The sequence below is a fragment of the Leuciscus leuciscus genome (genome assembly GCF_965113295.1).
Source record: "Leuciscus leuciscus genome assembly, chromosome: 1".
NCBI lineage: Eukaryota > Metazoa > Chordata > Actinopteri > Cypriniformes > Leuciscidae > Leuciscus > Leuciscus leuciscus.
The window spans coordinates 30330113-30353061 of NC_138725.1; the positions used below are offsets into that span (position 1 = coordinate 30330113).

At 38.9% G+C, this 22949-nt stretch overlaps 1 protein-coding gene and 1 long non-coding RNA gene across 3 annotated transcripts in view; one reads left to right on the forward strand and one right to left on the reverse strand.

Moving 5' to 3' along the window:
* The window catches only part of LOC309503405, a 311403-nt gene that overhangs the window by 194177 nt on the left and 94277 nt on the right, over positions 1 to 22949 (forward strand). The window contains exon 2 of the long non-coding RNA XR_014207632.1: positions 18540 to 18568. This is a non-coding gene — a long non-coding RNA (uncharacterized lncRNA). The remainder of the gene's footprint in view (positions 1 to 18539; positions 18569 to 22949) is intronic.
* Positions 3920 to 22173, reverse strand: LOC309497840 (interferon-induced very large GTPase 1-like). 2 transcript variants are annotated; one of them, XM_082168162.1, is made up of 5 exons: positions 21916 to 22173; positions 21608 to 21767; positions 17540 to 17640; positions 15736 to 17414; positions 3920 to 10981 (listed from the first exon to the last, which is right to left on the reverse strand). In XM_082168162.1, exons 3-5 carry the CDS (start codon positions 17637 to 17639, stop codon positions 6281 to 6283), a joined length of 6480 nt encoding a protein of 2159 aa, XP_082024288.1. In that variant the 5' UTR covers position 17640; positions 21608 to 21767; positions 21916 to 22173; the 3' UTR covers positions 3920 to 6280. The 2 variants fall into 2 exon arrangements, with proteins under 2 accessions (XP_082024288.1, XP_082024287.1); XM_082168161.1 differs by lacking the exons at positions 21608 to 21767; positions 21916 to 22173 and adding an exon at positions 17800 to 17837.

Below are 22949 nucleotides of genomic sequence, written 5' to 3' on the forward strand. Positions count from 1 at the left end.
AGGGGTTAGGATTAGGGATGGGTTTAGGATTAGGCAATCAGGTACTGACTTTAATAAGGGGGGTAAAAATTTGGCAGGGGCTCGAAATTCGGCACAACACAGGTTCATGTGTTTTGGAGGAGGTTTGGCTTTGGACAGCAATGTGCAGGGAGGGTGGGATCGTTTGCTTCAAATGCTGAGAGCGTGTGGAGAGCAACAGGTGTTGTGCCACCGGCTGACTCAGATGGCGCTGTTTCTCCAGCTCTGATGATGACGACACAGCTGTTCCACGATTGGCCGGATACACCGCATGATAACAATCACGTGTAATTTGTGTTTATTCTCACACCTTCAGTTCCACTTATGCTCACAAATCTGCATTTGTATAACTGTTAAAGCTGAATTAAGCAGTACAACTGGTCAGTGTTTCCCTGTAGCTGCAGGATAACTGTTCAACTTTAAATTACAACAAAACAGTTTCAATTTCTGGTATTGTAGGCTCAATTAAATGTAAGCATCTAATTTAGACACATGCAAACTGGGTGCCGATGTGGTGAGACGTACATTTTCGGCCAGATTAGCCTCGAATGCATCCTTGTAATCGGAGCTGCGCAGAAAGTTAAATAAATGCCGTGCACACTGCCATGCGAAATGGGGTCTCGTGCAGTCAATGCGAACGACCGCCCACACAGCAATGATATAATTTTTGCCACTCGCACCTTTGCAATCATACAGATGCGGCAAGAATAAACCAAGCTTAAAGTGCTCGCCATTGTATTATTCTTTGAAACGGCAAGGGGGCGACTCAGAATAATTGTCCTCTAAACCATCAGGAATCAGCGGTGAGAAGAAGTAAGGTACACACGTGACAATGTTTATTTGAGTATACACCACCAATTTCACACTACAAAAGAATAATGTAAAGCAGTAAACCTTGAGATTATTACTTGTGACATTAGAACAAAATATATGGATATGAGAACATGTATGTATACAACTAAATCAACAATCTCTTAAATATTTTCTAATTTCACTTAACATTTCATTAAGGCAAGGCAAGTTTATTTATATAGCACATTTCATACACTATGGCAATTCAAAGTGCTTTACAGAAAGGAATTAAAATAATCACAAAACAAAAGCAAGGAAAATTAAAACAGTTATAAAAGAAATTAAAAGAGATATATGATACAGTTATAAAAATGAGTCAAAAGATGATACATGGATAAACTTCTCATCTGGCAAAACACCGGTGTATCATATTTTTCACAACTCCCAGTATTACTCTGAGATTTTCCCATGGTGATTACACTGTGTCTTAAGTTTTGTAAAATTTTTTATTAAATGTGGACCTTTATGTTCATTTAAAAAGGCTTATGCTATTGTAGGCTCATTTTGTAAATATAAGCAACTAAAATAGATGTGCAATCTGGTGCCAGTGTGATGAGACGTACGTGCTCGGCTAGATTCACCTCGAAGTCGTTCATCTCCGCACGCAGTGTTACAAAAAGGATTCTGTCAGTACGTCTCATCTTTTTATACCGGACTGTCTAATTTCAGCTCTGCATTTGTCAGCAAAATAAAGCAACACTGGTATTTTGGGAGCTTCCTCTGTTTCTCTGACTGAAAATATAACTGTATTGGGAATGTCACTGGAGAGAGTGCTAAAGCTCCTCAGGTTGTATTTTTGGTGGCATATTTGTAGAAATTATATATTTTTTCTAAATTTAATGTAAAATCAATAACGAGTGACGTAACATTGAGTCTTCCTGGCAGAACTTTACGCTAAAGCTTTTATTTCTGGCAGGTCACGTTAGTCAAGCTCGCATCAGCTGATCCATGTACACTCACCTAAAGGATTATTAGGAACACCATACTAATACTGTGACTGACCCCCTTTCGCCTTCAGAACTGCCTTAATTCTACGTGGCATTGATTCAACAAGGCGCTGAAAGCATTCTTTAGAAATGTTGGCCCATATTGATAGGATAGCATCTTGCAGTTGATGGAGATTTGTGGGATGCACATCCAGGGCGCGAAGCTCCCGTTCCACCACATCCCAAAGATGCTCTATTGGGTTGAGATCTGGTGATTGTGGGGGCCATTTTAGTACAGTGAACTCATTGTCATGTTCAAGAAACCAATTTGAAATGATTCGAGCTTTGTGACATGGTGCATTATCCTGCTGGAAGTAGCCATCAGAGGATGGGTACATGATGGTCATAAAGGGATGGACATGGTCAGAAACAATGCTCAGGTAGGCCATGGTATTTAAACGATGCCCAATTGGCACTAAGGGGCCTAAAGTGTGCCAAGAAAACATCCCCCACACCATTACACCACCACCACCAGCCTGCACAGTGGTAACAAGGCATGATGGATCCATGTTCTCATTCTGTTTACGCCAAATTCTGACTCTACCATCTGAATGTCTCAACAGAAATCGAGACTCATCAGACCAGGCAACATTTTTCCAGTCTTCAACTGTCCAATTTTGGTGAGCTCGTGCAAATTGTAGCCTCTTTTTCCTATTTGTAGTGGAGATGAGTGGTACCCGGTGGGGTCTTCTGCTGTTGTAGCCCATCCGCCTCAAGATTGTGCGTGTTGTGGCTTGACAAATGCTTTGCTGCATACCTCGGTTGTAACGAGTGGTTATTTCAGTCAAAGTTGCTCATTTATCAGCTTGAATCAGTCGGCCCATTCTCCTCTGACCTCTAGCATCAACAAGGCATTTTCGCCCACAGGACTGCCGCATACTGGATGTTTTTTCCCTTTTCACACCATTCTTTGTAAACTGGTTGTGCGTGAAAATCCCAGTAACTGAGCAGATGGTGAAATACTCAGACCGGCCCGTCTGGCACCAACAACCATGCCACGCTCAAAATTGCTTAAATCACCTTTCTTTCCCATTCCGACATTCAGTTTGGAGTTCAGGAGATTGTCTTGACCAGGACCACACCCCTAAATGCATTGAAGCAACTGCCATGTGATTGGTTGATTAGATAATTGCATTAATGAGAAATTGAACAGGTGTTCCTAATAATCCTTTAGGTGAGTGTATATAGGAATACGACGCCTATCTCTGTATTCATATTTAAGCTCCTTCAGTATTATCAACAGCTATCGCATTTCTCAGGAGTGAATTACCTTCCTCCATCCCCACACAGTAAAATCCCTCGTGTTAAATTTAACTCCGCTCTGTGTTTATATGGGAACCACCAGCAGTGTGTTAAAAGTAACACTTAAGCAGTGTTAGAGTTAATGAGATAATTAAGTGATTAATTGAGTGATGATTGAGCATTGAGACACCTGATGATAACAAGCAGAATCACTGAAGAAAAGAGAAACACAAGAACTACAACTGACTTCTGGAGATGAAATCAACTGAAGATAAAAGACGACATTACATCTCTGAAGATCTCAGCAGAGAAGGGTTAAACAACAGCATTACCAGCTTCACTTATTGACAACTAGTTATAGAGAATGAACAGAGTTTTAGATGTTTATGGTTTATTGGAAATAATAGATAGATGATCATATGATGTAATTTGAACCATCATGAATTAGAATGATTTACTAATCTCATAACTGAGCAAAAATGGTTATTTGTTATTAAAAGTTTTTTGTGTTTTTTTCACCAACAATAATTTCTTACCACAGGACAGACATTCTGAATTGTGATTTTTAAAATACCTTGTGGAGCAAATTATTAATTATATATACACAAACAAACATCAAGAATTAGCATATGAATCTCAACAATGGAGACATGTTTCATGCAGCAATGCATGCTGGGAACCACCATATTATAAAACTAATGGCTCCCAGCATGCATTGCAGCATGAAGCATGTCACCATTGTTGTGATTCATAAGCTGAATCTTGATATTAGCACGTGTGTGTGTGTCTTTGCGCTTTATTTTCTCCCAATGTATTTAGAAATAAAAATTCAGAATGTTTAATCTTTGGAAAAAAAGTATTGATAAAATTACTTTTGGTCAAAATCTGTTAATAATAAGAAACCTTTTTTGGTCAATGAAGACATTTGTCAATCATTTTTCTTGATGATGATGAAATATATATCACCTGATCATCTTTGTTTATTGATTTCTTTGCAACAAATTATGTGTTTTGGTAAACACTGTTACAAAGACATCAACAATCATAAAAAAATATATAGAGTCAAACCACCCAACTAAATAAAACACCGATCACCATAATGGCGACTAAACATTTCCCAGCACGACTTCACCATCCAGCTAGAGTCATCATTAATCACCCCATCAAGATCGGTCAGAAATCTTGGAGTAACGTTTGATGACCAGCTGACCTTCACAGATCACATTTCAAAGACAGCTCGATCATGCAGGTTTGCACTGCACAACATCAGGAAGATCAGGCCTTTCCTAACTGAGCATGCAACACAACTTATCGTCCAGGCCCTGGTCATCTCTAGGCTTGACTACTGCAATGCCCTTCTGGCTGGACTCCCAGCATGTGCGACCAAACCCCTACAGATGATCCAGAATGCTGCAGCTCGTCTTGTCTTCAACGAGCCCAAGAGGGCCCACATCACTCCTCTGTTCATCTCTCTGCACTGGCTACCTCTAGCTGCTCGCATCAAGTTCAAGGCACTGACGCTTGCTTACAGAACTATCACAGGCTCAGCTCCCTCCTACTTTCACTCACTCCTACGAGTCTACATCCCTACCAGACACCTACGATCGGTCAACGAGCGACGTCTCGTGGTTCCATCACAGAAAGCCACAAAATCACTTTCCAGAACATTCTCATTTACAGTTCCATGCTGGTGGAACGCTCTCCCCACCCTCATCCGGAATGCAGAATCCCTGACAACATTCAAAAAACAGCTGAAAACCAATCTCTTCCGTGAGCACTTAACCTTATAGAAAAAAAAAAAAAAAAAAAAAAAAAAAAATTTCCTTTCCCTTTGAAACATCACTTATCAGGCTTATGCTACTCTGAATAATACCTGAACTTCGTATTTTGAGCACTTCCTGCGTTGTTGTTGCTTTTGCCTCTTTATGATGACTCGCTGAATTTAGTCCTAATTTGTAAGTCGCTTTGGATAAGGGCGTCTGCTAAATGACTAAATGTAAATGTAAAATGCAATAAAACATCAACATCTAAAACTCTTTTCATTCTCAAAAATAACTTCTGTAGATGAATGACAGAAATAAGGTCAAAGGTCTGGTTTGTAATAAGAGAGATTTCATGTCTTTTCAGTTGATTTCATCTAAGGCTGTGTCTTGAAGTCAGTCGTAGTTCTTTTGTTTCTCTTTTCTTCAGTGATTCTGCTTGTTATCATCAGGTGTCTTCAATAATCAAACAATCATCACTCAATTAATCACTTAATTATCTCATTAACTCTAACACTGCTTCAGTGTTACTTTTAACACCCTGCTGGTGGTTCCCATATGAACACCGAGCGGTGTTAATTTAACACTGGGGAATTTACTGTGCAGCTCCTCCTCTCTTCCAGTCAGTATGGCATTCTGATTCCCCTTTGAATCAGACAAAATTCTCTAATTATGTTTTACATTAAAATATTGACATTAGCGATATCTGCAATTCATTTATGTTGGTTCTGTTAATAGGAGTTATTGCTGCTCTCCCTACTCTTATCCATGCTAGGCTGCATGGATGTGCAGGGAGCTCTCGCTGCAGAACAGAACCATACCGTCAATCCTAACTGTATGCTAATTGTCAATCGTATTTGACGATAGTGGTCCTGACAGAAATGGTTTATGTTGTAAATTGTAAATGGTGTCCGTGTCCCGTGACTATAAACAGAAATAGACACGACCGAATAAGTACTTTGTGTGTCTTCTTTCTTTTGTGAAATAATGGTAAATACCACTTTATTGAATGCGGAGGCGGGGCTCATTCGCATATTCATAGAACCGCTTATACTAAATGAGGCAAGGGTGGCGAGTTATTAAGAAAAAAAGTTTAAAGGAAAAAACTTTTACATATGTCATTTTGGTGATCAAAGGTGAGTTTTAAGGGATGCAATTATTGACTACAGGGGTACTTCATGTAGGTTAACAACAAAAATGGCAACAAAAGGCAGCTTTTATAATGTTCGTTTTGGGATCGCTTGTTTCCAGTGATTTCTTTCTTATTAGTTTTCTGAAAAAACTTCCATTTGTTGGTGAAATTATGGGTTTGTGTGACATTGTTCCAGAGAGTCTTGTTGGGTTAAAGTGAAGCACCAGAGCCCGGCCCGGCCTGTTGAAAGCCCTGGTTCGCACTATCCTGGCTATTCACTCTCTGCTCCATTAGATGCATTGACCCAAACACTCAATAGCATTCTGTTTTGAGTATTTTCTCCATTCTTCTGATATCTTAAAACTCCCCTCAGATGTTTTACTGTAGTGTTTTTCCAGATCTTCTTGGAATCGACACACAAACCACTTCCAGTAGGGCAGTTCAGAGAGATCAGGGGTGATGCTCAAGTCTTCATAAACTCCTCCTGCTCTTCTGTATTCTCGACAAGGGAACTTTCCATCTGGTGCATCACTTGCCACTAATTTTTTGCAAACAACAGCACAGAGATACTGTGCTTGAGGGAAATGCCTTACATTAATTCCTCTCTCTCTGTGGAAAGCAAAACTGTGATCTCCATGATGGTTTTCTATGGTGTTGGTGCAGACGTCTTTACGAAATGGACACTGACCCCAACAGCACTGACAGAAGTGATCAATCAGAATCTCATCTGGCCTGAACTTATAGTCCAGATTTGCGGGAAAAGTCTTTGTGTTGAATCTACTGCTCATATAGGACATTACAAGAGGAAGTTCTTCTCTTATCACATCTTTTAGGAGGATGAAATCATCAACATCATCATGTTTCACTCCACTGAGGTCTTTTTCAGAGAAGATCAGCTCATCTGAGAGCTGCTGTGTGAAACTCTTCAACCACAAACCAACATCTCCTCTGTTCACTTGAACATGTTCAGTAGATTCATGTGCTGCTTTCATGATCTTCTGCTGCAAGAGTTTAATGTTCTCCTTCATTTTGGGTAAAACACTGACACTGAACTTTTCACTTATGTACTGTCTGACTTCATCTCTGATGAAACTCTTGAAGTGATCTCTGGTATTATGAATGTAGTTCATGTATTTGTCAAAATCCTCCTCTTCTGCCAGTGCCTTCAGGATGTGTTTCTCCAGATTTGATCTGTTTCCATTCAGTGATTCACAGTTTTTCATTATTTCATCTGTCAGAACTTTGGCAGTCTTCTTGTAGACACTCCGCTCAATGGGCTCTTTAAGTTTCTGACAGATGATCTCTCCAAAAATGGCAGCTGATGTTGCTCCATGACAGTATTTCTGGAAAATACTGTAATATTCTTCTCTCTTCCTCTCCAAATAGAGAACATGATCATTGGCTTCCTTGAATAGTCTGTGTTGGTCAGTGATCATCTTGTTTGCTCTCTTACAGATGGAAAGAACCAAATCCATGAAGAATTCAATCTTGAACACATAATTCACTGGTCCTTTCTGATGTTCTGTTACTCTCTTCTTGATGTAATCTATGAGCTGTTGAATGCAGCTGATGTTGTATCTCATCTTTGAAATGTTAAATGACGAAATCATTCTGTCTGTCTGCTGAGCAACATCTTTGACTAATGATCTTATTTGAGCTTCATCTTCTGGAGAAAGAGTTTGAGCAAATCCACATGTTTCTTTAACTGTTTTTGTGGACTTTCTGAAAATAGCATATTGAGAGTATGTCGACACAGTAAAAATATCACAGCTCTCACTGCAATGGTATACAAGAGCACTTCTATAGATGTTTTTGAGGATCTCTCTCACATCTCTCATTATGTCAATGTCTTTGATTGGAGGAGTGTCTGAGATAATCCTATTCACACTCTGTTCCCAACACAAATCAAATTCTTTCTTCAGTGTCTCTTCATTATTTGCTTTGTCTTTGAGTTGTAAGGCAAGTTCTTTGCTCTTTTCATAGAGAGTGTTTTCATGATTTGTCCTCTGAGCATCAATCTTTTTCTTCAGGTCTCGCTGCTGAAAAATCTCATTTAATTTCCTCTTTGTTTCTCTCACAATGTTTTCCTGAATCTCATCAATTTTTATGTCAAATGATGATTTCCACTGAATCAGTATTTCTGCATCTGTGTCTTTCTCAAAGAGTTCTGACACTGATTTTTTCACCTCTTCACTTGTCTTTTTCAGTTCTGTTTGAAGATTAGATTCCTCAACCTCATGAATTGCTTCATTTTCTATTTTGTTGTGTAGTTTGTTCTCAATTTCAATCATGGCACTGTGAAGACTCCAGGACCACTTGCTGTATTCGGTCTCCAGTTTCCTGTAGGCTGAAATCTCCAGAGCAGTTCTGGAGTTGAAGATGAATCGTTCCTTCAGTAATGCCTCGCAGAGATCTTTAATACGATCTTTTAAATCTATCAGCATCATTCCATGTGACTTTGAGGCATGAGACATAATAGTTTTCTTTAGTTCTTGAATATTCTCGCAGTACTTTGGGTTTGGTGGTGCCATGGGTGGGTTTCCCTCCCAAAGATGAGCAAAATACTTCACATCATTCTGAACATCAAAGTCAATGACATCACTGAAACATTCTGCATCATAGTCTTCCTCTTCTGCAGCAAGTTTTGTCATCTTATCCAGTGTCTCCTGGAGTCGTCTCCTTCCCTCCATGTTTTTCTCTCCAGCTGTGATGTCTGAGATGTTCTGATGCACAAACACACAGCTGGGATATAGTCTGACCTTCTTCATCCTCAGAAAGGCCTGAACAACAATCTGAAGAATGTCCTGCATCTCAGATGGGTTTTCTCCAAAGATGTTGATCAAAGTCAGATTTGCAAGACCAACAGCAAATGTTGCCAATTCAATATCATGATCTTTTGTTGACCTTCCAGCCAGTTCTTGGGGACGGAGACCCTCAGTATCAACAACCAGAATATAGTCGAAGTTCATCTCTGTTTTCATCTCATCTGAGACTTTGACCAGCTGCACGAAAGCTCCTCTGGTGAGCCTGCCAGCACTGACGGCAAACTGGAGTCCAAACATGGCGTTCAGCATGGTGGATTTCCCAGAGCTCTGAAGACCTAAAACTGACAGCACAAAGACTCTCTGTTCTCCCAGTTTCTGGATGAGTTTATCTAGAACAGCAGAGATCCAGATCACAGGAACATGAGCAGCATCTCCATCCATCAGCTCCAGTGGAAATCCAGAGATCATCATCGTTGCTGCGAGACTCGGGAGAGAAGAGAAGTCGAACTGCAGATCTTTCTTGTTCTTCTTCACAGATGAACATGATTCGTAGATCTGACCGATCTCTCTCATGATGTGCTCCAAACCAAAGGCTGCAGCTTGAATTTCCTCAGATATTCTCTCAAGTTCTGCTTGTTCAGCTTTGAGTTGTTCAGATTTATCAAAATTCTCTTTCAGTTTTAAGACTGTTGACCACATTTCATCGTATTTGTGATGTAGATCAGAAAGGTCAGCTGAGATATATTCATCCAGGAAGATTCTGAGCCATTTAAGAAAATACATGTTGTTTGCAGCATGTGAGTTCATTTCTTTAATAAAGATCTTAATAAACTCCCTGATGTCAGATTCATGCTGCTGTTCACGGATTTTCTTCATCTCTGTTTTCTTTCTACTGATGTCCAGTTCTGTCTCATTTGCTCGAGTTCGATGTAGTTCTTTGTTCTTCTGACTCCACTGACGCCACAGTTTCCCCTGATGAGGCAGAAATGATTCTTTGATTTCTGTCAGATCTTTCTTCTCCAGTAAACTCATCATCTGCTGTGCTGCTTCTCTTCCTCTCCTGCAGTTTTCATCATCTTCCTCATCTACGCTGATGTCTGAGTGTTTGGAGACATCTTCAAGTCTGAAAGTGGAAGATGATTCTGAGAGACAATGATTTATAGTTCTACTGAGTTCTTCAAGTACAACTGAATGATTTCTGTCTCTTAGACCAATCTTGTATTTCCTTTTCTTTACTTCAGTTACAGCAGATTCATTTTCAGTAAAAAGGCAAATGAGTGGCTTTGAGTCCTTGTACAGGTTTTGTATTATTGCTGCACTTTTGTCATTCCTGTCCAGTTGTGGTAGAAGAACAACATTGACTGAGGACATTTCAGTGAGGATCTGCAGCTGTTTCTCATGGTCTCCTGCATCACCATGTAGATTACAGAACGCAACACAGTCAGTGAATTTATCCGTGTTTTTCCCAGAGGGGCAGAACCAGGCGATCTCCACCACTCCATCCATCAGGACTCTGGTTCTGCTGCTGCCTGGGTAGTTCCTGTGGAAGAACGTGTTGTGTTTCTCATTGATCAGACTGTTCATCAGCTGAGACTTGGATGAAGACACTGAGCCAAACCTGAAGAAAGACACCATTGGAGTTTTTGCATTGCAGATCGGCTGGATTTGAATGATGGTTTCATTGTTGATGTTTTTCATCTTCCAGTTCTTGTTGATTTGTCTGAATGTCCAGAGAGGAAACTCAATCTGTTGTGTGTCTGGATCAGGAACAAGCAGAGGCAGAGCGTACTGACACTGGGACAGTTTAGTGACCATCAGCTGCTTCAGGAAACCATCAGCACAATGAAACGCGGCCATCTGAACATCCATCGGGTGGATTCGCTGAGACTGACTTGATCCATCACTAGACAAAGACATTTCATGAAAAATATCACTTTCATCTTCAGATGATTGATTGTTAATTTGTTGAGTGTGATCTTCCTTGTTTTTCTCTTTAGTTTTAATGTATCTTGCTCTGTAGTTCATCATCATTAGTTTTTGTAGGAAAGTCTGAATCAGCTCCTCTTCAGCACAAGACTCATGGGACTGCAGTGAATGAGCAAATATCTGAAGAACATCTGCAGGTCTCAGTTTATTGTGGTACTTGTCTTCAAGATGAAGTCTGTGAAATAGATGATATATTTTTTCTACTCTGCTCTGCTCTGTTCCAATGTCCTTGTTTTTTCTCTGTTTAACAGAAAAAACACAGTGAGATATTTATTATATTAAGTCTTTTCCAGTACTCAACCTTAAATAGTTCAGACAAAAATAAAATTCTGTAATTGTATTACTCACCCTAAAGTTGTGCCAAATCCGTACGACTTCTGTTCATCTTTGGAACACAAATGAAGATTTTTTTGATGAAATCTGTCCCTCCATTGACAGCTACGCAACTGACACTTTGACACTTCAAAAAGTTAAAGAGATTATTTAAAAAAAAATCAATATGAGTTGAGCAGTTAAGTCCAAATTTCCTGAAGAGACTTGATCGCTTTATATGATGAACAGATTGAAATGAGGTTCATTCTCGTAACACACGTGCTGTGTAACACACAATAATGAACCTCATTGGTTCTTGTGGAAGCTCAAACGTGCTGCTTAATACGAGACTGAACCTCATTGGGTCTTGCTTAAGCTCAAACATACTGCATAACACGGTAATGAACCTCATTGGTTCTTGTGGAAGCTTAAACATGCTGCGTAACACAAGACTGAACCTCATTGGTTCTTGCAGAAGCTCAAACGTGCTGCGTAACACAAGAATTAACCTCATTGGTTCTTGTGGAAGCTTAAACATGCTGCGTAACACGAGAATGAACCTCATTGGTTCTTGCGGCAGATCTGCGTAACACGAGAATGAACCTCATTGGTTCTTGCAGAAGCTCAAACGTGCTGCCTAACACGAGAATGAAACTCATTGGGTCTTGCTGAAGCTCAAACTTGCCAAGTAACATGAGAATGAACCTCATTGGGTCTTGCTGAAGCTCAAACTTGCAGAGTAACATGAGAATGAACCTCATTGGTTCCTGCTGAAGCTCAAACGTGCTGCGTAACATGAGAATGAACCTCATTGGTTCTTGCAGAAGCTCAAACATGATGCATAACACGAGAATGAAACTCATTGGGTCTTACTGAAGCTCAAACGAGCCGAGTAACATGAGAATGAACCTCACTGGTACTTGCTGAAGCTCAAACGTGCTGCGTAACACGAGAATGCACCTCTCTGGTTCTTGCTGAAGCTCAAACGTGCTGCGTAACACAAGAATGACCCTCACTGGTTCTTGCTGAAGCTTAAACATGCTGCATAACACGAGAATGAAACTCATTGGGTCTTGCTGAAGCTCAAACGAGCCGAGTAACATGAGAATGAACCTCACTGGTACTTGCTGAAGCTCAAACGTGCTGCGTAACACGAGAATGAACCTCATTGGTTCTTGCTGAAGCTTAAACATGCTGCATAACACGAGAATGAAACTCATTGGGTCTTGCTGAAGCTCAAACGTGCTATGTAACACGAGAAGGAAACTCATTGGTTCTTGCTGAAGCTCAAATGTTATGCGTAACAGAAGAATGAACGTCATTGGTTCTTGTGGAAGCTCAAACATGCTGTGTAACACAAGAATGAACCTCATTGGTTCTTACGTAAGCTTAATTGTGCCGTGTAACACGAGAATGAACCTCATTGGTTCTTGCAGAAGCTCAAACGTGCTGCGTAACACGAAAATGAACCTCATTGGTTCTTGCAGAAGCTCAAACGTGCTTCATAACACGAGAATGAACCTCATTGGTTCTTGCAGAAGCTCAAACGTGCTGCTTAACACGAAAATGAACCTCATTGGTTCTTGCAGAAGCTCAAACATGATGCGTAACAAAAGAATGAAACTCATTGGGTCTTGCTGAAGCTCAAACGTGCTGCATAACACGAGAATGATCCTCATTGGGTCTTGCTGAAGCTCAAACGTGCTGTGTAACACGAGAATGACCCTCATTGGTTCTTGCTGAAGCTCAAATGTGCTGTGTAACACGAGAATGAACCTCATTGGTTCTTGCAGAAGCTCAAACGTGCTGCTTAACACGAAAATGAACCTCATTGGTTCTTGCAGAAGCTCAAACATGATGCGTAACAAAAGAATGAAACTCATTGGGTCTTGCTGAAGCTCAAACGTGCTGCATAACACGAGAATGATCCTCATTGGGTCTTGCTGAAGCTCAAACGTGCTGTGTAACACGAGAATGACCCTCATTGGTTCTTGCTGAAGCTCAAACATGATGCGTAACACGAGAATGAACCTCATTGGTTCTTGCAGAAGCTCAAACGTGCTGCTTAACACGAAAATGAACCTCATTGGTTCTTGCAGAAGCTCAAACATGATGCATAACAAAAGAATGAAACTCATTGGGTCTTGCTGAAGCTCAAACGTGCTGCATAACACGAGAATGATCCTCATTGGGTCTTGCTGAAGCTCAAACGTGCTGTGTAACACGAGAATGACCCTCATTGGTTCTTGCTGAAGCTCAAACATGCTGCGTAACACGAGAATGATCCTCATTGGTTCTTGCTGAAGCTCAAACGTGCTGCGTAACACACGAGAATGAACCACGCACATCAAGCGAACATGCTCAAGCTTCCGTTTACCACAAATAATAATAATTATAATAACTCATTACATTTATATAGCGCTTTTTTCGGCACTCAATAAATAAATCTCATTGGTTCTTACAGAAGCTCAAGCGTGCTGCATAACACACGAGAATAAACCTCATTGGTTCTTGAAGAAGCTAAAATAACACGAGAATGAACCTCATTGGGTCTTGCTTAAGCTCAAACGTGCTGCGTGACACAAGAATGATCCTCATTGGTTCTTGCTGAAGCTCAAACGTGCTGTGTAACACGAGAATAAACCTCATTACTTCTTGAAGGAGCTCAAACGTGCTGCGTAACACACGAGAATGAACCACACACAACATGCGAACATGCCTGAGCTTCCGTTTACCACAAATAATAATAATTATCATAACTCATTATATTTATATGCACTTTTTTCGGCACTCAAAGTACTTTACATGGAAGGGGGGAATCTGATGATGCGACGGCAGACATAATGTGCCAGAACGTGCACCACACACCAGCTTAATGGTGGAGAGGAGACAGAGTGATGTGTGAGTTGATAAATGTTTATATGAGAATAAAAGCCTAAATTAAATCTTTTCATCATATAAAGCGATTGTGTCTCTTCCGAAAATTTGTACTAAACAGTTCGATTCTAATGGATTAGTTTTATGATCTCTTTATGAACTTTTTGAAGCGTCAAAGTGTCAGTTGCGGAGGGACAGAAAACTCTCAGATTTCATCAAAATGATCTTCATTTGTGTTCCAAAAATGAACGAAAGTCTTGCGGGTTGGAAATGATATGAGAGCGAGTAATTAATGGAATAATTTTCATTTTTGAATAAACTAAACTTTTAACTACTAGGTTATTTGTCCTTTGCTGAAAAACACACTTGATTCTAATGAACATATAGATATATATAGCTACAATATGTATTTTTTTTGCCGCTAGAGGTCGCTAACCTCTTACAATAACAAAGGCGTAGATTGATGACGCAGTGAATAAGCAGAATCATGGAACTTGCTGTCATGCTGATGGATCTAATAATGTGTATGGATGAGTGATAACATTGATGTTTTTAACATGACTGTGGTATGAAGCTGGGCATGACTGCTAATGAGACAGATATCAGCGCCACACGCGAGATCCGCGTATATAAAGGAATGAGGACATTTCATTCTACCGAACTACCCGCAAGTGCTAAATTACTACTCACACAGGTCAGTTTATTTGACGAATTAAACTTGAGGTAACGCAGCGTTGTTTCACTTGGTCTAATGTTACACTATCATACTAAACAGCATTTGAGTGTGTTGAAAGTTATGTTATTCTGTGTGTTAGTATGTTGGCTATATGAGACTAGCAGTAAGCTAGATCAACATTAGAATAACATACTGATCATTTTCTAACATTTCATATCATGTTGAACCATAACATTGATTCGTTTTATGTACATTTGTTCACCTGTCTAATAAAGTACATGCAACAGCGGCGTCTCTGTCAAGTCCAAGTTTGTCGCAAAGCTCTCGACATCTCGAAAACGCCACGCCGATATTGATCCACGTTTTATTTCACCTTTTGTCCCAAAGTCTGCTTGCAATGATCTATAATGTTTGAACGAAACAACAACCGTGTGCCGCTAAACAATTACGCAGTTGTCCACATCTGTCGCCAAGGTTACTATGGCAGTAGGAGCGGAAACCAGGGATAATGCGGATATTACGTCAGTGACAGGCGACAAGTGACAAGGGACGGGTACTATTTAAAATTGTGAATTTCTCTGAATTGACAAATTCTTGGAAACATTTAGGATAGTATAAGTACATAATTGAAATAAATATATACAGTAAAACTGTGCAAGTGGTTTTTGGACATTTTGATACAAAATCTTACGTATTGTACCTTTAAGTCATTGAAGTTGCAATAAGAGTAAATAAAAATATTTCTGTACAGTTACTTAAAGGGATACTCCACTTTAAAATGAAAATTCTGTCATCATATACTCACCCTCATGTTGTTTCAATCCTTTATGAATTTCTTTCTTCTGCTGAACAGAAAGGAAGATATTTAGAAGATTGTCAGTAACCAGACAGTTACTGGTCTCATTGACTTCTATAGTATTTTCCTACTATGGAAGTCAATGAGACCAGAAACTGTCTGGTTACTGATATTCTTCTAAATATCTTCCTTTTTGTTCAGCAGAAGAAAGAAATGCATACAGGTTTGAAACAACAAGAGGGTGAGTATATGATGACAGAATTTTCATTTTAAAGTGGAGTATCCCTTTAATGTATTTATTGCCAGGTGATATTTGATGAATGATCATCATACCTTTGTGGTAACTTTGATCACGTCACTGTCTATGGTGTAGTTGAGTTTCCCCACCGCTGCACACTTGATGTCATACTCAGTTCCTGGTCTCAGATCAGTCAGAGTAACTGTGTGTTGATCCTTCACCAAAGTTTCAGATCTCCAGACTGTGTCATGCTTCGGTTTGTACAGTAATCTGAGCTCCTCTGTAGCAGGACATGACGGAGGAACCTTCAGAACCACACTCTGACCTTTGACCTCTTCAGTGATTGGACAGGCTGGTGTGGATGGAGGAGTAAAGCAAACAACTTCATCACATTCACTTCCATACAGAATAATGCAGGATCCAGGATGATTCTCCATTTCCTTTGAGGACACAATGTATCTGTCTTGTTTACAGCTATTTAAATTGATCAACTTCTTAAATATCTTTAAGTTGCTCCTCATGGTATTTTGGATCTCAGGAGTTAGCCAAGATTTTTGCTTGAAATCAAGGCTCTTCCCATCCGTTTCTCCTTGTGTTGAAGGACTCAGATAGGCAGTTTGTTGAAGAAGCACATCTGAGCACTTCAGTGACGTGAATGTGTAACTGACTAGATTCCCGACCTCCAGATCCATCTTGATGAGATCAATGTTGTCTTTTACCTCAACGCTTTTCAACTGTCTGAGGATTGTTTTAATGATTTCAGACTCTCTTTCTCTTTCATTCAGACATTCTGCAAGATTACTTCCTCTGAATGGAGATTTATCATGTTCTTGCAGAAGATCATTCAGTTCAGTTTCCTTCATTACATTCCCACGGATGTTTGGCAGCAGAGAGCCGAGTGTCTTCACGAGTCTCAACTTGTACTTGTAGCAGTTTTGCTTCATGTGCAGAATTTTATCATGAAATGCAGCAAAAGTCAGAGCAGGCGAGTCTTTCAGAAGGTCACTGCATTTCATCTCTGTTGTATTTAAACTCTCAATCACTGATTCAATCTCCATGATTAGGTCCATGCTGATGTCTTTATGAAGTTTTGAAGCTCTTGTATAAAGTTTGTCCAGAGGATAAAGCCAAACTCTCAGTGGAACCGCCAGCTCTTGGTTTTCTTTCAGCAGTTTTGGAAGATCAGCAAAAACCTTCAACGCATCTTCAAAAGAGGTCGGGTTAGACGGTAGCTGGAAGTCGCCATAAAATGTACAAGTGAATTTTTTGACTGCAGTTTGCTGACTGTGATTTACACTAAGATCAGCATTTGCACCCACTGAAATGATCCCCTGCAGTTTCTCAAGAGCCACTTTTACTTCTCCTTTTACTGATTTTTTGTTCTCGTTTGAAGAAACTTGTCTGTCAAACACAAAGCAGGCATCTGCTCCATACAGTATTGCTGTCACTACATGTGTGGCAATGTCATTATCATCGTCAGTAATATTTCCAGAAGGCAAATGATTCACAGTCAGTTCTTCAAACCTGCTGGTTGAATGATAATGTAGCGTCAGTCTCTGCTGTTTGAAAGATGTCTTGGTGTCTTTGAGATACTTTGCTGCTCCACTAACATGGATGAGATCACCTAAAAGACTCAGTTTGAGTCCACCGTCAATATTCAGTAATTTAGATTTGTCCTGAATGGAGTCTAAAGCTGTAACATTGAATCCTGTATTAATTTGGGCACAAGAGCAAATATTCTGCTGCAGCTGCTCTTTATTCCAAAGTCTAATACCTGTAACAGAAAAATTGTGTTTTAACTCTCAACAGTGAATTTATTATAAACGCATTTCACATCAGAAAATAGTTTTCATTAAATCAAAGTAATATTGAATCTGTGATAATGTTATATTTTGGTACCTGGTACTAACATGTCCTTTCTGCAGTCATACAGCATGCCGAGCTGGAAGGGTCTCCCAAGAGCTGCTGTTTCAATTGCATTCACTCCAACTAAATCCATACTAAAGACAAAACATGTCAGAGGAGAAACAGATCCATGAGGTTTCAGTTACTGTTTGTGAAGTCACACATTAAAAGCTGCTGACAGTGTTCATCTGGGTAAAATACAGAGAGAGAGAAATGGAGAGAGAGAAAATATACAGAGAGAGAAAATCACATACCTTGGCAGGTTTGAGCTTGACATGGTATGAAGATTGACATTTGTTTTAGGCAATGTTGAAGTTTTTTGTAGAGGCATGTATAGCTCTGAGGGCGTGTTGTCTTATTTGAAGTTATGATGTTTGTGACTGTTTTTTTTTTTTATCCCTGATCATCATTATATTGGTGTTTTTGTGGGGTTAACTGAAACAGTCCGTGTTTGACCCTCTTTTGTGTGGACCAACATTGAATCAAGGTTAAAACTTAACATTATTTTTTTCTTTATCAGGTTTGCACCCTGACATAATATTATTTCAGTGATGAAAAATAGATCAAGATGGACATAAAATTGATATTTGTTCAACTAATTTTACTTTGAATCATCTTTTAAAATATCAAACCAATCTTGCTTTATGTACTGCAGGATTCAGTGTTGGTATTCAGGGCTTAGCCCTGAAATGGTTCTCTTCCTATTTGAAAGATAGGATTTTTTTCAGTCAGTTTAGGGGATTATTTTTCTTCCGTTGCACCTCTTGTGTGTGGGGTTCCACAGGGCTCTATACTGTGACCAATTTTATTTTCCCTTTATATGCTTTCTCTAGGTTTGATTTTTGCGAAATTTGGGATTCAGTATCATCTGTATGCGGACATTTATTTCACATTTATTTACACAGCAAAATTCCCAGTGTTAAATTAACACTCCTCAGTGTACATATGTGTCCACACTACAGGGTGTTAAAATTAACACTGAAGCAGTGTTAAGGTTAATGAGATAATTAAGTGATTATTTAAGTGATGATTGGCCCTTAGTGGTGACACCTGATGTTAATAAGCAGAATCATTGAAGGAAAGAGAAAAAAACAATAACATAAAAAAGAGAAACACAAGAACTACTGACTTCGAGTCATTACACATTGTTGCACTTATTATTACCAGTTTGACTTTATTTCTGTCATACATCGACAAAAGTTCTTGAGATTCAACAGAAGTTTAGATGGTAATGTTTTATGGAATTTTCCTGTCACATCACCATTATGGTGGTCAGTGTTTGCTTTAGTTGGGCTCTTGACCCTTTTCATTTTTTTATGTTAATGTTTCTCTGACTGTTCTAACATTGTGTTTATAAAACACATTTGTTACTGCAAGAGAAAACATGACCTGCTCACCATATGTTTTGATGATAATGACATTATCAACATGTAGTGTCCTGCTTCCCTGGTGTCATTCAAAGTCTAAATCTTTTACTATATGCTTGATGTCTCATTTTAGTATTGGTGATTGTAGTCCTGAGATTCTACAGTTTGAGATCCAACAGCAATATGAACAGTTTTGAAAATACTTTGGGCACAAAAGTTATTGTGTTTAAACACACAGACATCAAGAATCAGCATATGAATCTCAACAATGGTGACAATAAACAAACTAGTGACAAACAGATAAACTCTGAACATCACAAAACAAGCTACTAAAGTCATAACAAAACAATAGCAAAATAAAAGCAAACAGAAAAAAACATTGAAAATTACAGGACAATTCAGCTGCATAATTTATTCATGCTGCAATGCATGATGTGAGCCATTGATGCGTTCTGATTGGTGGCTCCCATCATGCACTGCAACATGAAGCATTTGTGTGATTACCACCATTGTTGAGATTCATATGTAGATTCTTAATGTCTGTGTGTGATTTAAAAACTTTCAGATCATTAAAACATTGCTGGACATAGCTACTATTAAACTACATTGGTTACCCATACGATACAAAATTCAATACAAAGTGTTGTTGTATGTTTTTAAGTCTCTGCATGGCCTAACACCTGCACAGCAAAATCCCCAGAGTTAAATTATTATCCCCAGATTTTGCTGTGTGAGTATGTTACTGATTTAATCAGCCGCTGTCAATCCAGTAGATCTCTGTGCTCAAATGATCAATTGCTTCTCATAGTTCCGCGATCCCGTTTAAAATGTAAAGGTGATCGGGCATTCTCTGTTGCAGCTCCTAGGCTCTGGAATGACCTTCCTCTGTCTGTAAAAACTTGTCCTTCATTGGGTGTTTTTCAGAGTGCGCTAAAAATTTATTTGTTTTCTTTAGCATTTGAAAATGCTTTGTAAGTTGTGTATGTCATATGTTTGCATTGTTTTTATGTCTTTGTTTTTATTTTCTCTTTTATACCTTCTGTACAGCACTTTGGTTCCACTTGTGTTGTTGAAAGTGCTCTATAAATAAAGTTGAGTTGAGTTCTCTGGGAATGATGCTGTTTTTAAAAGTTGTTTATTGATAATTGGTACAAAAGAGATTCCACATAAAGTTTGCGGTGAGGATAATTAATTGTGTGTTCTGTGCTTAATCTTCTCTCCCTTTTCAGGTGTACAACATATTAACAATTTTATTTCTAAGTATTATTAAGTATTACTTTACAACTTTGAGTAAAACATGCTTGAGAAATTTAAGGCAATCAGTTTTCTTAAGTTGTCTAAGTATACTCAATTACATTTTACAGTTCCTTATGTATTATTCAATATATTTTAATATATTAACACAACATATTAAAGGGGAACTTGGTAACTTTTTTAACTTAATAAAACTGTCTAGAAATCATTTGAATGGTTAAAAAACCTGTTCTAGTGATATTGGTGACTTTCCCCGCTCCCCCCAGCGTTCCCAGGCGGAAAACCAACCTTGCAACTTGGGGACTACCGTCCTGGCAAGATAGAAATTGGAAGTCTCGTGAGAAGCGAGAACGAGCGCGAAACACGAATTGCTTTACGGCAATTCGACATAAACACACACGCTTGTATGATGTATTACCAGATTACCCACCTCGGTAGACATAGCTCCACACGATACAGTTGGCTTGCTCCGATCAAAACAAACGCACATGAGCAGCGGTAGAGAGGGGGAGGAGGCCGCCGCAAGTGAGTTTTTTACGACCGTGTTGTGAAATATCCACCCCCCCACAACAAACATGCGACAACAAAAGGGAAAATCAGCGAAGAAGTGACTAGAGTTCGCTAGAGTTGCCGAGTTCTCCTTTAACACAATATATTGTTTCAGAAATGTTCTATATATTTTAACTATTTAATAAATTGAAAATGTAAATGTATGGAAATATGTTTTTGTTTCGTAAGAGATTTTACCACACAATAGGGCTGTTAGTTAACCATGTGTCATTCTAAACCCGTAAATGGAATCCTGGGTTCCCTTTCTGTCAAACACAAAGGGGGTCGTCCTTGAGAGCCCCAATCACCTCTGAGAGTATCAGAAAAGGTATGCGGGTATATAAAAAAACAAGGCAACCTATCACATTCAACTTTTTAAGTTAATTCAACTCCATTTAAAATCAACTTAAATACTTTTGTTCATACTTTTGCAATGGGTAAACTGTGTGGCTCTAGTTTTAAGAGGCAAATGATGTTCATGTCATGTAGTTACCTTTGAAAATCAAACATGGAGATGAAAAAACAGCTGCTTGCATTGCTACACATTCTTTGGTTGTTTTGACAAGAAGTTTTAAGTTAAAAAGACTACCTGTTACTCATTAGATGAACAAAAATTTTGAAGTTGACTTTAACTGGAGCAAATTAGTTGAGCTAACTTAAGAATTTTAATGCGATAGGTTGTCTTATTTTTTTTTCAAGTTGGCTCAACTTGTTTTTTTTAGTTGTCTTGACAAACAATTTTAAGTTAAAACGACTTTCTGTTACTCATTAGATGAACAAAAGTATTTAAGTTGATTTTAACTGGACCGAATTAGTTGAGTTGAGTTTCCAACTTCTTAGGAGGATTTGAACACATAACGACAAACATCAACACACTTTCATGAACTCATACCTGATTGAGTTTTCATCATAGATCTTCTCAGTTCCTCTATTTCACCTCTGTGTTTGTTTTTCTCCAGTTCTACTCGATCCTGAAGGTACACAAAAGTGGTGTAGAAATGCTTTTTGTTCTCTTGTATCATGTTCTCCACCTCCTGAAGTAGAGCTGGAACCTGTGAGCTGTTCTCCAGAACAAAACGATGACCTCCAAGTGTTTGAAGAGACGTCTCAGTAGCTGAAGTATTATATAGACTTTTACTACTAATCAGTTTATTAATCATGCTCTTCTCTTGAACCACGAGGTGGTTTTTGAATATTGACCTGAATATCCTCTGGATCTCCACCAATTCTGCTTTGTCTTCATCAGTCAGTGGAGCATCAGGAACAATGAGGAGGAAAACATGAACTCCAGGATCACAGAGAGACACACAGCGGAGAGTCTGACGCATCACTTCCTCCTCTGAGAGCCGACTGAGAGCTGGAAGCTCTACCAGACTGATCACACGTCCAAGAAGCTCCAGGTTTCTCCTCACACACTCTTTCTCTTTCAGGTGTAAGGGGGGAAGAATCTTCTTTTTTCCTCTTATAAGTTTTGATACGGAGTCCTTCAGTCTTCTATCACTTCCACATAACACAAAACACAGATTCTGTTTTCTGCTCACGCATACACTTCCTTAAATCACAACAACAAAACAGGTTATTGCAGCATTTTCAGATATAACATTTTCATTGTCTCACTTGTGGGGCCACCTACAATTCTTAGTTAAACATTTAAACTCAAATTTGCTCTACATATATCTAGTATAAGATATGATACACTTTGCAATAAATATATCACGATTCAATACACAATTATGCATCATGGCTTAAACGTTAACTGTAGTTTTGTTTACATGAACTGCTTCTTTATCAGTTTAACTGTGATTGATCACATGGTGCTTCTGAAACCACTGGTGGGCTTTGAGTACAGCTCTGATCTATCAGGAATAACTAAATCTATCAAATGGCTACAGAAAAATAATTGACAAGTTAGACTTGGCCTGCATTACACTGTAAGAAAGATACTGTAATCTGTTCTTTGTCATTCAGATGTTAGGTGTGTACAGGGACATAAAACTGTCAATACTACTATGTCAAAACCCCTGTTTTTTTCTATGCACTCTACCCAAGTTAAATGTTATACAATGTAAGTCCCTAATATTCAATAACCCAGTGTCTGAATATGGCTGGATATGTTTCAAATGAATATTTCAAATGTAGGAATACTTACAATATGATTATGCCTTCTGCATAGTCATATAGTTCACATATGAGAAATTATTCACTGTTTTCTCTGAGAATCTTCTCTATTCGTT